Source organism: Lepisosteus oculatus, chromosome 18, assembly GCF_040954835.1.
Source record: "Lepisosteus oculatus isolate fLepOcu1 chromosome 18, fLepOcu1.hap2, whole genome shotgun sequence".
In the NCBI taxonomy this organism is placed as follows: Eukaryota; Metazoa; Chordata; class Actinopteri; order Semionotiformes; family Lepisosteidae; genus Lepisosteus; species Lepisosteus oculatus.
The window spans coordinates 15,168,296-15,181,163 of record NC_090713.1 but is presented as its reverse complement, the minus strand read 5'-3'; the positions used below and the strand labels follow the sequence as shown (position 1 = coordinate 15,181,163).

Sequence of the window (12,868 nt, the reverse complement as noted above, 5' to 3'; positions counted from 1 at the left end):
GCACCTTGAACAGAGCTGTCTGAGGTTTGCAGTAATAATTGTTTTTATCAGTTATCACTTCTGTAAAACATTAAAGAATTCCAACCATCTAATTTTATTTTACAATTACTCCTTTATATTTTGGTTATTTTTTCTTATTTAAGCTAAGCAGAGTGATGGGTAGCAGAGAATGATCTTTTTCTGGCAGGATTTCACACTTCTTTATAGAAAATGGTGACAGGAGTATGGAATAAGCTACCCAGCCATGAGCTTGTAGCTGATAGCCTGGGTTCTTGCCAAATAGCCTCTTGTTTGTAGGTATTTCTATGTTCGTATGGAATCTGGAACACCAAGTGCAGCAACAGGGACCTGACTCTCAGAGAGCCAGCTGTGAGCCTGCAGTGAGCTCACTGTGAGGGTGTTCTTTATAATTCCTAACATGCACTCACAGGTTGTTTTACACACCATTAGCGTCTGCCAGTCTTAAACACTCATCTCTAAATAATTCACGATCAAATCAGAACAATATCCATTTATGGGGTGCAAAGGAGTTTTAATAATAAAGATCAGGATGACTAATTTCATGATTCAAAAGTTCTTTATTACTATAATTTTTCTCTCACTAACAGCACGTACAACAGGACTAAACAACACGCACACTTGGACAGCGGATGATGGAGAAGCTAAGCGCGTCTAAAACGTTGCTAACAAATACATCTGAGTACTGAGGGGCGCAATAAGGTTACAGTCACAGAGATAAAGCTAAAACACAACACAGCCATCAGCAATGAGGTGCTGCCCTCTGTGTGGGCTACTCTGGGCAGTCAGATTTGTTCAGGGTCTTCTGGACAGTAGCCTGGGACCCCTGGCTGGCCTCGCAGGTCACGGAGTGCAGCGATTTCCAGTCGGCCTCGGACAGCGTCAGGGTGCTGCTCCAGCTGTAGGTGCCGTCGCTCTCCAGGATCCCAGGGGTCTTGGTGACGCTGCTGCTCTTGGAGCTGCCGTCGATCTTCCACTGCAGGCTCCAGTCGGACGGGAAGCCCTTGTTGGCCAGACACAGCAGCGTGGCGCTTCTCTTGGTGCTCAGCTCCACAGTCGAGGGCGGCAGGAGGGACAGAGACGGCAGAGCATTACCTGCAGACGGAAACCGGTTGGAATGAGATCAGAGAGACTCACAGCCGCCTGGGAGAGACTCACACAGACCCACAGGGAACAAGAACCCGAACTGTCGCAAAATAGACATTATTTCACTATTGACAGATAGCTGAAAAAGGAAAAGGAAGTTCTACACGTTTGTACAGGGTCTGAATAACTGTTTCAGGACATTCAGGACTAAAGTTCATCAGTTGGAAATACATGTATTTAAAATTCCTTAAATACACCTCATTTTGGTAATGTCTGAAAGTTTATTTCCCTAAATGTGGTTTAAACATATCTTGCTTATTGAGGACTACAAACTAAAGCTGTATCTCTGCTGCCTCCTGTACTAAAAGCCCAACTAGGCGCCTCTCGCCACCCGCTGAATAAATCTGACCCGTAACGACAGGATCGTTTCATCGTCTGCAGGACCCATCAGCACTGGCGGGTACTGAGGCTTTATAAGTGCAAGACGCTACAAATAACTGTGAAATTCGATAGTGTATTCCCCTGGAGAAGAAAAACGTATGCCTGCTTTGAAATATTAAGTACAAATAAAACACTTTTTTAATTGTTTAATAAAACACTTCTTGTTGGATTAAGCATTTTTGGAACTCAATATGATGACTGTACAGTTACTACAAAAAGTACGTTTTCTTGTCTTCATTTCCGTTGTCCCTATTTATTCAAAATCTTACAAAGTGCAAATTCAAAAGCAATTATGAACCCAAGAGCAGAGATCATTAAGCGATTTTTAAACCGTCAAATCTTCGTGTAGCCGCTGAATTGTAAAATAATTATTAACGCTTCAGGAACATTGAAACGACACTAATCTACTTCAACACTTAGTTTATCTGTACACGCTGAATTATATATTTTTTCTGTTCTTCAAAAAAAGATGTAAAAAGATGCTTTAAGTTTATATGTTGTAATTAAACAGCAATAACTCGAGTGCATACTGTATATACGAATTTATATTCCTGATATTTGAGTTTGGGTTCTGTCAACCCCCGAAGTGCAGCCGGAGCGGAGACGCGGCTCTGTTTCCACAGCCCGCGCCTGTCAGCTCTTCTCCGCCTGAAATGGATCCGAGTCAACGGCTACATTAAGGTATCACTGGTCTCACTTGGACGGGCGGGGTCTGAACCCAACAGAGTCTCAATCGGGTTTCAGACCATGGGATGTGGAAACGTTCCGCTGTGCGCTTTTGACACCGACTCTGTATCTCCAGTACCAGCCGGATTAATGCACATTTCACGTTAAAGCCTACTCAAAATAGAAGCATTCTATACTATAAAGCAAACATAATAAATGGACACTCAGGATTTACACGAGATTAAGCCTGTAAAGTATCCCGCACTGTAGAGGAGCGCCGCAGCAGCTTAGCCGGGCTCAAATCGCTCTTCTCAATACAACACTCTTCAACTTTATAAAGTAGGAACTTAAAAAAAAAATCCTAACATGGGCTTCAAAGTTGCAATTTCTGTGACAAAAAATAATTTCAGAAAAACACACAGAAACAGCTCTGAAAAGACGAAGAGATCACTTACTTCCAACGCTCAGTCTGGTGCCGCCGCCGAAAGTGTACCACAGTGCTTTAACTTGATTCAGCGCTCGTACAAAAACCTGCTCCCGAACCGGAGGAGCGTCTACAGCGTTTCTACAGGTTTATATCTTCCTTTATCTCGCCTGGAAACCCAAGGATCCTGACATTTAAACTATTTTATATCCAGATCGTGGAAGGTGTTAAGTAAAGGACATTAATAATCTCAACACTAAATATGATCATAAAAGCGCCCGTGTTTCTCTAAGAGCCGCGCAGTCCTGCGGGGTTTGCAAAGAAACAAGTAATAGGTTTATTCCATGCTGAAAAAAAGAAGAAAGAGAACACAACGTTTCAGCCGTGGAGCCTTCTTCAGGAACCGAATTATTGATACGTTTTTAAAATCTCTCACCTGTCCGTTTTTAGTGCTATTTAGTTTATCCTCAGTGAGTCGCGACGAACCCGGCAATCACAAGTCGCAAACCGAGATGTCTCTCTGGACTGGACGCAGGAGTATTATACCGCTTCCTTGCACATCACATTTATCAAACTCTTGAAATTAGAATTCCAGCACTGCTGGTACGGTTCACAAATTACCTCACTCACATTTTCACTCCTATTCTGCATCTTACTCACACTTGTGCTGTCACTATCGTTGCTATACTTGCGTTTCAGAGTCCCAGATTTGAGCCAGTGCTCCATAATAAGCCTTCTGCTTCTTTAAATTACACGCAGAACTTTTAAACTCAATGTAAGACATTATAATTATAATTAATAGTTGCTTATACTTATATAGTGCTTTTCTTCACACTCCACTCAAAGCACTTTACAGGTAATGCAATCACCTGCATCCACCTTATAAGAGAAATTCAGGCTGTTAGAGTGGAAAGTGCCCTTTATTCCCAGCACAGCAGCAAAGACACGGGCACACAAATACTGCGTCATCGGGCTATAACACGCTCGGGACATTTGGGGTACAGATCTATAGGGTGGTTAAGTGGTTACAGGTATAATAATAATAATAATTGCTTACACTTATATAGCGCTTTTCTGGACACTCCACTCAAAGCACTTTACAGGTAATGGGGACTCCCCTCCACCACCACTAATGTGCAGCATCCACCTGGATAATGCAACGTCAGCCATAGTGCGCCAGAACATCACCACACATCAGCTATCAGTGGGGAGGAGAGCAACGTAATGTAGCCAATTCATAGATGGGGATTATTAGGAGGCCATGATTGATAAGGGCCAATGGGAAATTTGGCCAGGACGCCGGGGTTACACCCCTACTCTTTTCGAGAAACGCCCTGGGATTTTTAATGACCACAGAGAGTCAGGACCTCGGTTTTACGTCTCATCCGAAGGACGGCACCTGTTTTACAGTATAGTATCCCCGTCACTATACTGGGGGATTAGGATCCACATGGACCGCAGGGTGAGTGCCCCCTGCTGGCCCCACTAACACCTCTTCCAGCAGCCACCTTAGTTTTTCCCAGGAGGTCTCCCATCCAGGTACTGACCAGGCTCACACCTGGTCAGTACCTGGATGGGAGCCTTGGCAATACCTGGATGGGAGACCTAAAAGGGTATAAACCAAGGATAACTATTTACATGGCAGCCCAACATCCCACTTCAATGTGCAACCGCACCAGATGGTCAACCCGCGCTGGCCAGTAGCCCTCAGTCCCCCTTTGTCTTCTCCTCCCATCCTGCACCTCTCCACACACCTCAGCCGGGCGCTCCTTGGCCACAACGCCAGGTGAGGGGGCCACAATATTCAAAAGTAAGAACAAAATGGTATGAACAATAAGAGCAACAGTCGAACCGCACTCGCATATCAAAACGTAAACTGCGTAACCATGCAGTCATGACAACTAGTGATGCACAGGTTCACTCGTTTAAAAAAAAAAGATTTTAGATCGGGTTGGGCAGATGACCCGTGCATTACTAGCAACAATACACTGGTGCAAGGCGCCAAGGACATCACTGCCAAACTGACTCGTTTTCAATGTGTGAAATCATTTCATTCGTGGTGAATAAAACTAAAACACTGAAGCGATAGGCGTTGATGGGGAGAATGAAGAGGCGAGATGGTCCCCTATAACTCATGCTTCATTCAAACACAAAGGCAACAGAAGGGTACAGCCAAGGAGAATGAATGGAAACTTTGCCCTTTCGGCAGACCCTCAAGCCAGCCAAGGCTATTACTAGGCTGGTGCTCACTGCCCCATTACTGACACACACAGTCCCCTTAATGGCTGGTGAAACTCTGATACCTAGAATCAACACACAAGTCCCTCCTCCCACTTTTTAAAGCCTGCAGTTCTTAACAGTGCTCCTAGGGGGAGCCCCTTAGTAGCAAACACGACAATATTCTTTCCTCAGACTTAAACTTAAACAGCGTAGACTTGTTTTGAGAAAGATGATTAGGTCAGCCCGCGGACCACCTGGCGCACGATCCCGGATGACGGGTGGTCCGTGGACCACACTTTGAGAACCACTGCTATAACTAATGTAGTAGGAAACCAGCAGGTTGTTAAAGGTGGAACAGAAGGATTAACTATATTTTGTCATTTACTGTCATCTTTTACTCCATTTTTAGAAGTGTAAAAGTCTAGCAGAGATAAGATTCTGCGATCATGGCAGTGGTAAGGATGCAGCTCTGACTGCTCATGGAAAACTTGTAATCCTGTCTCTTGGGGATTCAAAGCTGCAGGAAGGACATCTGGGTGTTTATGCTGATTTTTCAGGGTCATCAGGACAGTCTAGAGTAAAACACTGACAGACAGCTTTTGTATTTGGCACAAAGAGTGGAATTTAAACCCAGAGTAGATCTTCAATGCACTAGTAATACCTGATGCAGAACAGTCCTCTGTTTTACTTGCTACACCTCAATGTGATTTTATCCTTAGAAAGAGCTGAAAGAATAACAGTGGTCCTTGGTCTCTATGGATAAACCATCAGTCTAGTCTGTCGGTTGCTATAGAGACAGGTTAAAGGAACATAATCTTTTCATTCTGGAACAAGACAGACTTGAAGGTTTGAACAATCTCAATCCTGACAGGGGCAGCTCAAAGGATACTTCAGACTCTGTAGCTCATTGAGGATGGAAGATCACATTCAGAAAATAAAATAAACCACCCAGGTGGTTCAGGTCCAAGTTCTGGTCTCTCCTTCAAAAAGCTTCTAAATAAAATTTGAGATTCACTCATTTGAAATGTCACATGAGCAAGATGGACCAAATGAATCCTTTTGTTTACTGTTCTTTGAGAATGTCATTTTCAATACCTAGCGTGGAATTAAGAAGTTGTTGTAAAACAGAAAATGAAACCATGGTCTTTGTGAAAGAGAGACAAGAACAGGAGACTGTAGACAGCACAGACAGACAGGACCGAGCTGTGGTGAGCATGCAGGCACGTGTGGTGCAGCACAGCCTATGGACACCAGCAGAGACTGGTGCAGGCAGACAGTCCAGATCTGGGGTCAGAAGCAAGTGTTGCCCGATGCCATAGAGACACAATGAAGACACTAAGGGGCAAATGGCCAATCCAGAATCACAGTTAAGACAAGAAGGCAAAGTTCAAGCATGAGTAATACACAGGTTGTTAGCACAAAGAGAAATCCAGGTGTGATGTGCTCTGAGCAAAGTAAGAGTCAAACATCCAAGACATAGCACAGGGTATTAGAGAACTAGGAAACTAAGGAACTCAAGATGAGAAATACAATGAGGACCACCACCACCAGGTGTGGATGTAAAATGCCTGCAGATGATACAGGTTTCCTATCATAAATCGTAACTGACACTGAATGACAGGTGAGTTACCATAACAAATGCCAGCTCACTCAGCACTCCCCCAGCAAAAGTGAGCCTGGATTATTTTACACTTTCAAAACCAAACTGACTTCCCAGTGGGACTGTGTCTTTCAGTTAGATCTGACTCTGCTCCTGAAGAGATACACTGATGTTTGGTTTTCAATCTGATTATACCTGTTAAACTCTGAAGTAGAACATAAAACACTTATATATATATATTATTGATGGAAAAAATATATATAATTTATCCGTATTCAACACTACAGTATTAATTCAAGCACATTGTGTAATATGTCAACTGTCTTTACATATCTTAAGCAGCTCCAACAATTACAGCTACACATCAAAGGACAAGACTTGGGACAGGACTTAGCAGGTCAACTCATGTTACATATCAAAGGACAGGACCTGAAAGCTACACATCAAAGGACAGGAAAGCTACACATCAAAGGACAGGACCTGAGACAGGACAAACTGGTCAACTCATGCTACATATCAAAGCACAGCTACACATCAAAGGACAGGACTTGGGACAGGACCAACTGGTCAACTCATGCTACATACTGTATCAAAGGGTAAGACAAATACCCATTAAGCGGTGAAACAAAACATCTTCCTGAGATCATACTGTATATAAGAGCTGGGAAACCCTTGCGGTTTGTCTGTCCTGCGGGGCAGACCCAACACACATTGATGTCATTATTGAGCTCAATAAAACTGAATCTGCACAAGGCTTTGTCCTGCTCCTCTGATGAAGAATTTCCTACAACAACTCCAACTCAACAGGTACAATCAATTCACTTCAGGAGTACTAAAGTACTTAAGGTGATTTTCCAAAACATTTTAAAAAGGACTGATGACTTCAAGAGGACCTTCAACACATAACCACCTGGAAAGACCACAGTCCCAAATTCCAGGAGGATTCCTGCTTGATTTTGGAAAAGGGTTTAATAAAGACACAGACTTCTGTACAATAAACACTGATGTAGAGAGGGTAGCTACCAAAACTAAACCACTGTTACAGGATATAACCATTATGCCTGCTGACCAACAGAAACTGTTTCCAATCACACTTAAGTTAACACAGAACTGAAGCTCCTCACATTTCTTTATTGGGAGTCATTGATAAGGAGGATGGAGCTGTGCTGCTATTTTTCATATGAGGAGAGATCTCAGGAGGCTGGATTGCATCACACTGGTTATGTTCTAAATCAACATCAACATGCTTATAAATGTATATTTAACTCTTAAAAGACAAAATCATTCAAACAAAGGATAAATAAGTAAGGTGGGTTTAAAGGCACAAAGTCTGATATGCAGAGACACAGATTACTTATTTTCTAAAAAAACATTCTGAATAAATGCTGGAATTTTGAGTCTGTCAAAATAAAGACTTTTTCCAGTATGGGAGCAGGTTTTCTCAATACGGCAGACTCCAGACATCTTCTGTTTGCTTCTAGTTATTCTTGTGCTTCTGACTCCCAGTGAAAGGATTACTGTTACTGTTCTGTTGGATTATCAAACAGAAGGAAGAGCTACACCAGAATTATTTGCATAGAAAAGGCACTTTGCATTGGCGGTACATGCTTCAGTGCTCTGGGAGTGTTTATAACCCTGTGAGTTTAACACTTCATACTGAGAACTGTCCTTCATGGCAACAGAACCCACAGCAGCAATGACTTTAATCACTGTCTTTATCTGGGCACTCTTCATTTCTACTCAGGGTAGGAATGCATTTGATTTGAAATATTTAATGAACATGCTATTTAATTGAATAGAATAAACTACTATGAGTAATGATAATTATTTGATGTTTAAAGGTCAAAAGATGTTTTGTTCAAAGAAGGAAATCATACAACAAAAAGACACTATATTATACTGTATTTCCTGATATGTTTTTTCAATTGTAACTATTTACCATATGCTCTGTCTTATTTACAAATTTCAGAAGCCGGAGGATAGATTACTGTGACTCAGATTCCAGTTAAATCTACTGCTCCAGGACAGAGTGTCACTGTGAACTGTAAGATCAGTCCTGCAGTTAACATATATAATTCTAAGCATGTACTAGCCTGGTACCAACAGAAAGCTAGAGAAACTCCTAAACTCCTGATTTTTGCATCAACTACCCGTCAAACTGGGATCCCAGAGCGTTTCAGCGGCAGTGGATCTGGGATTGATCAAGGTGCTCTCAATGGTGCTTCTGTAGAGAGTGGTAAGAATGGGCGGGGGAAGGTCTGCCCTCCTCAGTCACCGCAGGAAATAGAGATGCTGCTGTGCTTTCTTGGCTAGGGAGGTGTTATTGAGGGACCAGGTGAAGTCATCTGTAATGTGTACACCAAGAAACTTGGTGCTTCTACCTATCTCCACAAGGGAGCTGTTGATGTGCAGTGGGGAGTGATCAGCGTGGGTCCTACTGAAATCAATGATTATCTCTTTTGTTGTATCTAGATTAAGAGACAGGATGTTGTTTGTGCACTAGTCCACTAGTTGCTCCACCTCCTCTCTTTATGCAAACTTGATGATGCAGTTGATCCGTGCTTGGCAGAATCGTCTTAAGTCATCAGTGTGAACAGCAGTGGGATGAGCACACAGTCCTGGGGGGTTCCGGTGCTCATTGTGATGGAGCTGGAGATGTTATTACCGATCCGGACTGTCTGAGGTCTCTTGGTCAGAAAGTCCAGAATCCAGTTACAGAGGGAGGCATTGAGATTAAGCAACCTCAATTTTCCTATCAGCTTCTGGGGGATGGTTGTATTGAATGCTGAGTTGAAGTCAATGAAGAGCATTCTTACATAAGTGTCTTTCTTGTTCAGGTGGGACAGGGCCAGGTGGAGGGCAAGAGATACAGTATCATCAGTAGACCGGTTGGGGTGGTATGCAAACTGAAGGGGGTTCAGAGGGGTAGGGAGTCTGGACTTTATGTGGCCTTTCGAAGCACTTCATGATAATTGTTGTGAGCACCACAGACCAGTAATCATTGAGGCAGAACACAGCTGACTTATTCGGCACTGGTATAATATTGGTGGATATTAGGCATATGTAGATGGCAGCCTGGCACAAGGAGATATTAAAAATATTTGTGAGGACTTCAGCTAGCTGTTCTGCTGTTCTGCACATACGTAGTTTAATGCTCAAGGAATATTATCAGGTCCAGCAGCCTTATGTGGATTAACTTTGGCTAATGTCCTCTTCATATCAGCTGTGGACAGGCAAAGCACCTGATCATCGGGAGGAAGTGTGGTTTTCCTCGCAGGCACAACATTCAGTGCTTCGAACCATGCATAGAAGTTATTCAGCACATCTGGAAGGGAGGCATCACCATCACTGGCACGTGGAATAGTCCTGTAATCAGTAATGGCCTGGATGTCCTGCCACATGCACCGCATATCTCTAGTGTCCAGGAAGTGGCCATGGATTTTCCTTGCATAGGTTCGTTTTGCCTCCTTGATGGCATGAGACAGGTTGGCCCTCGCAGTCCTGAGGGCTGCCTTATCGCCTGATCTAAATGCAGCATCATGGGTTCTTAGCAGTGAGTGGACCTCTGCAGTCAGCCATGGCTTCTGGTTGGCCCTTGTGATAATAGATTTAGAGACAGTGATGTCATCTTTAGACTTACTGATGTAGCCAGTCACAGATGCTGCATACTCTAAATTAATGAGAAGATCATAGGTAGCAGCCTCCCTGAACATATTCCAGTCTGTGTGCTTAAATCAGTCCTGTAATGCTGAGATAGCTCCCTCTGACCATACTCTGATCTGTTTCAGAACTGGTTTGGCAAGTTTGAGCAGCAGTCTGTATGCTGGAATAAACATAACAGAGATGTGGTCAGAGTAGCCCAGGTGGGGGCGGGGAACAGCCTTGTATGCATTGATATTTGTGTAAACTAAGTCCATAATGTTATCCCTTCTGGTTGTAAAATTAATACATTGACAAAATTTAGGAAGAACTGTCTTAAGATCCGCACCATTGAAGTCGCCGGCAACAATGACAAAGCCATGGGGTGAGCAGTTTGCAGATCGCTGATGGCCCTGTAAAGGACTCGCAACACCTCTTTAGAGTCGGTGCTGGGCAGGATGTACACAGCCACAAAAAGAACAGTAGTAAATTCCCTTGGTAAACAGAACGGCTGACACCTCTTAACAGTAACACTGTTATTAATTTCAATGATGATGAGCAGTGACTGGAGAGTATTGCAACATTTATGCACCATTTTTTGTTTATATAAACACACTAACCACCACCCAGTTCTGAGTTGTAGGGTAATATAGATGCTGGCTGCCTTCGAGTCAACAATATCAGTCAACTGTGCTAGCTTTAACATCAGAAGCAAGAATACCATTAATGAAATACTGAAGCCATTACTGAAATAAAATTCAGCACAGTGTTACTGTAAAACATTCATGAGACTAAACTTGAATTTTGTTGCTTTAATACAAAGTGTTACACCTGGCACAACCCCAATAGAGTCCATCACTCAGTCAGCAGCAGCCCTACTACCAAGCATGGTGGAGCAGCTTCAGGTTATAGTTCTGCTTCTCCTCACCAGGAACTGGGAGACTTCACTTGGAATGACAACGCCCAAGATCAAAGTGTAACTAACTATTGTGGAGCGAATATTTGGCTTAACCCGCTTGGCTGAGAGCCGACCTCCTGGCCATAGGACGAGGAGGCCAGGATCCCCAAGCAAGGTATCCAAGGAGTAGCTGCAGAGGTGGAGTTGGGGTGGAGGTGGGATGCAAAAGTCGCACACTAGGAAGAGAGATATCGCATTTGGTATTTATAGCATTTGGTGGAGGAAGGATGAAGGGAGTGATTGCTAATTTCCAACGGCTGGGAATGATTGAGTGTGGTTGTTGTCATCCCTCCCAAACTTTCGTTAAATAAACTCCATTTGTCAAGAGTGAGGGGGCAATTAATGGAGCAAAGTAGCAAATGTCAGAGTAAAACCTGCTTTACTCTGCTAAAGTTCTCATTTCTGAGATGAAAATTCAACTTTGAACAGGACAATGACCCAAATCATAAGGCTAAATCAGCAGTGGAGTGACTCACGAATAAGAAAGAAAATGTCAATGAGTGACCAAGACAGAGCACTAGAAATAAAATTGCTGTTGATCAGAGCTTGAGTATATTTGTAAAGAAGAACATATAAAGAAATTGCACCATCATGATGTGCACAGTTGGCAAAAACGTATCCAAAAAGAGTCAAAGATGTACAGAAATTCTTTTCATGTTGCTTCCACCAGATTTAGACTTTGTGGGAGAATACTTATGCACTGGGTGTATTTTAGTTTTTATTTTGTTTATTCTTGAAATTAAATTTATGTTTGTATTAACATTATTCACTTTAATAAAGTCAAATATAATAGTAATCTTTTAATAATACACATGAAGCTCATTGTGTCTCTTTGCAACTTAGGTCCTCTACAGGCTGTGTCCTGTGTCTTTGCCTTCACCCTCAGCACCTGCAGGAGGTCCCAGCTGCAGCAGTGCAGTTGCTGTGCAGTCCTGCTGAGGGAGGTTTTTGTACGGGTGTGTAACACTGTGTGTACAGGCCACTAGTAGAATGAACCAGACAGTAATAATCTGCTGCATCTTCAGCCTGGACTCCTGTGATGGTCAGAGTGAAGTCAGTCCCAGATCCACTGCCACTGAAACGGTCTGGGATCCCAGTCTGATGGATAGTTGCTGCATAGATCAGGAATTTATGAGTTTCTCCAGCTTTCTTTTGGTACCAGGCTAGGAATCTGTTATTGTATAGTGCTGCACTGGCCTTACAGTTCACAGTGACTGTCTGTCCAGGGAGAACAGATTTCACTGCTGGAGTCTGAGTCACAGTTACCTGTCCACTGGATTCTGCAAATGACAAAGAGAACATAATTAAATTCAAATTATGATATTTATGAAATTATGATTAATAGTAAATATCATATTGTTTTTCATTGAGTTCCTGTTTTATACAAAACATTTCATTTTTACCTATAGTTGTAAACTACGTTCATCAAATATTTCAGACACATTCCTACCTTGAGCGGAGATGAAGAGTGTCCAGATGAAGATGGTAATGAAAGTCATTGTTGCTGTGGGTTCTGTTTCCCTGAAGTGCAGCTCTCGGTCATGAAGTGTTAAACTCACAGGGCTATAAACACTCCCATAGCATGAACTGCCAATGCAAAGTGTCTTTTCTATGCAAATTGTCTTCCTGGGTTCAGCAGCCCTTGCACCCAGTCACTGCTGGAATCATAGGCTTAGTATTGTGTGTTGTGACAGAGGAAGATGAGCAGTTTAGCATGAACACTTCCAGAACAGCAGGTCTAGACAGAGAGCAGCTTTCTAAGGCGAAGAGAATGAGGCACAATCAACTGAGCCCTTATTCCAATCAACACAGCTAG

General features: G+C 42.9%; 1 protein-coding gene across 2 annotated transcripts; it reads right to left on the bottom strand.

The window, feature by feature from the left end:
• Positions 1-558: 558 nt before the first annotated feature.
• Positions 559-12,585, bottom strand: LOC138223921 (immunoglobulin kappa light chain-like). Of its 2 annotated transcripts, XM_069180118.1 has the most exons (4): positions 12,503-12,585; positions 12,018-12,332; positions 2,667-2,729; positions 559-1,113 (listed from the first exon to the last, which is right to left on the bottom strand). In XM_069180118.1, the coding sequence occupies exons 1-4, from the start codon at positions 12,549-12,551 to the stop codon at positions 791-793; spliced, it is 750 nt and encodes a 249-aa protein (XP_069036219.1). In that variant the 5' UTR covers positions 12,552-12,585; the 3' UTR covers positions 559-790. The 2 variants fall into 2 exon arrangements, 1 of the variants encoding a protein (XP_069036219.1); XR_011182338.1 differs by lacking the exons at positions 2,667-2,729; positions 12,018-12,332; positions 12,503-12,585 and adding an exon at positions 3,072-3,753 and having other exon boundaries at positions 1,024-1,113.
• Positions 12,586-12,868: the final 283 nt, after the last annotated feature.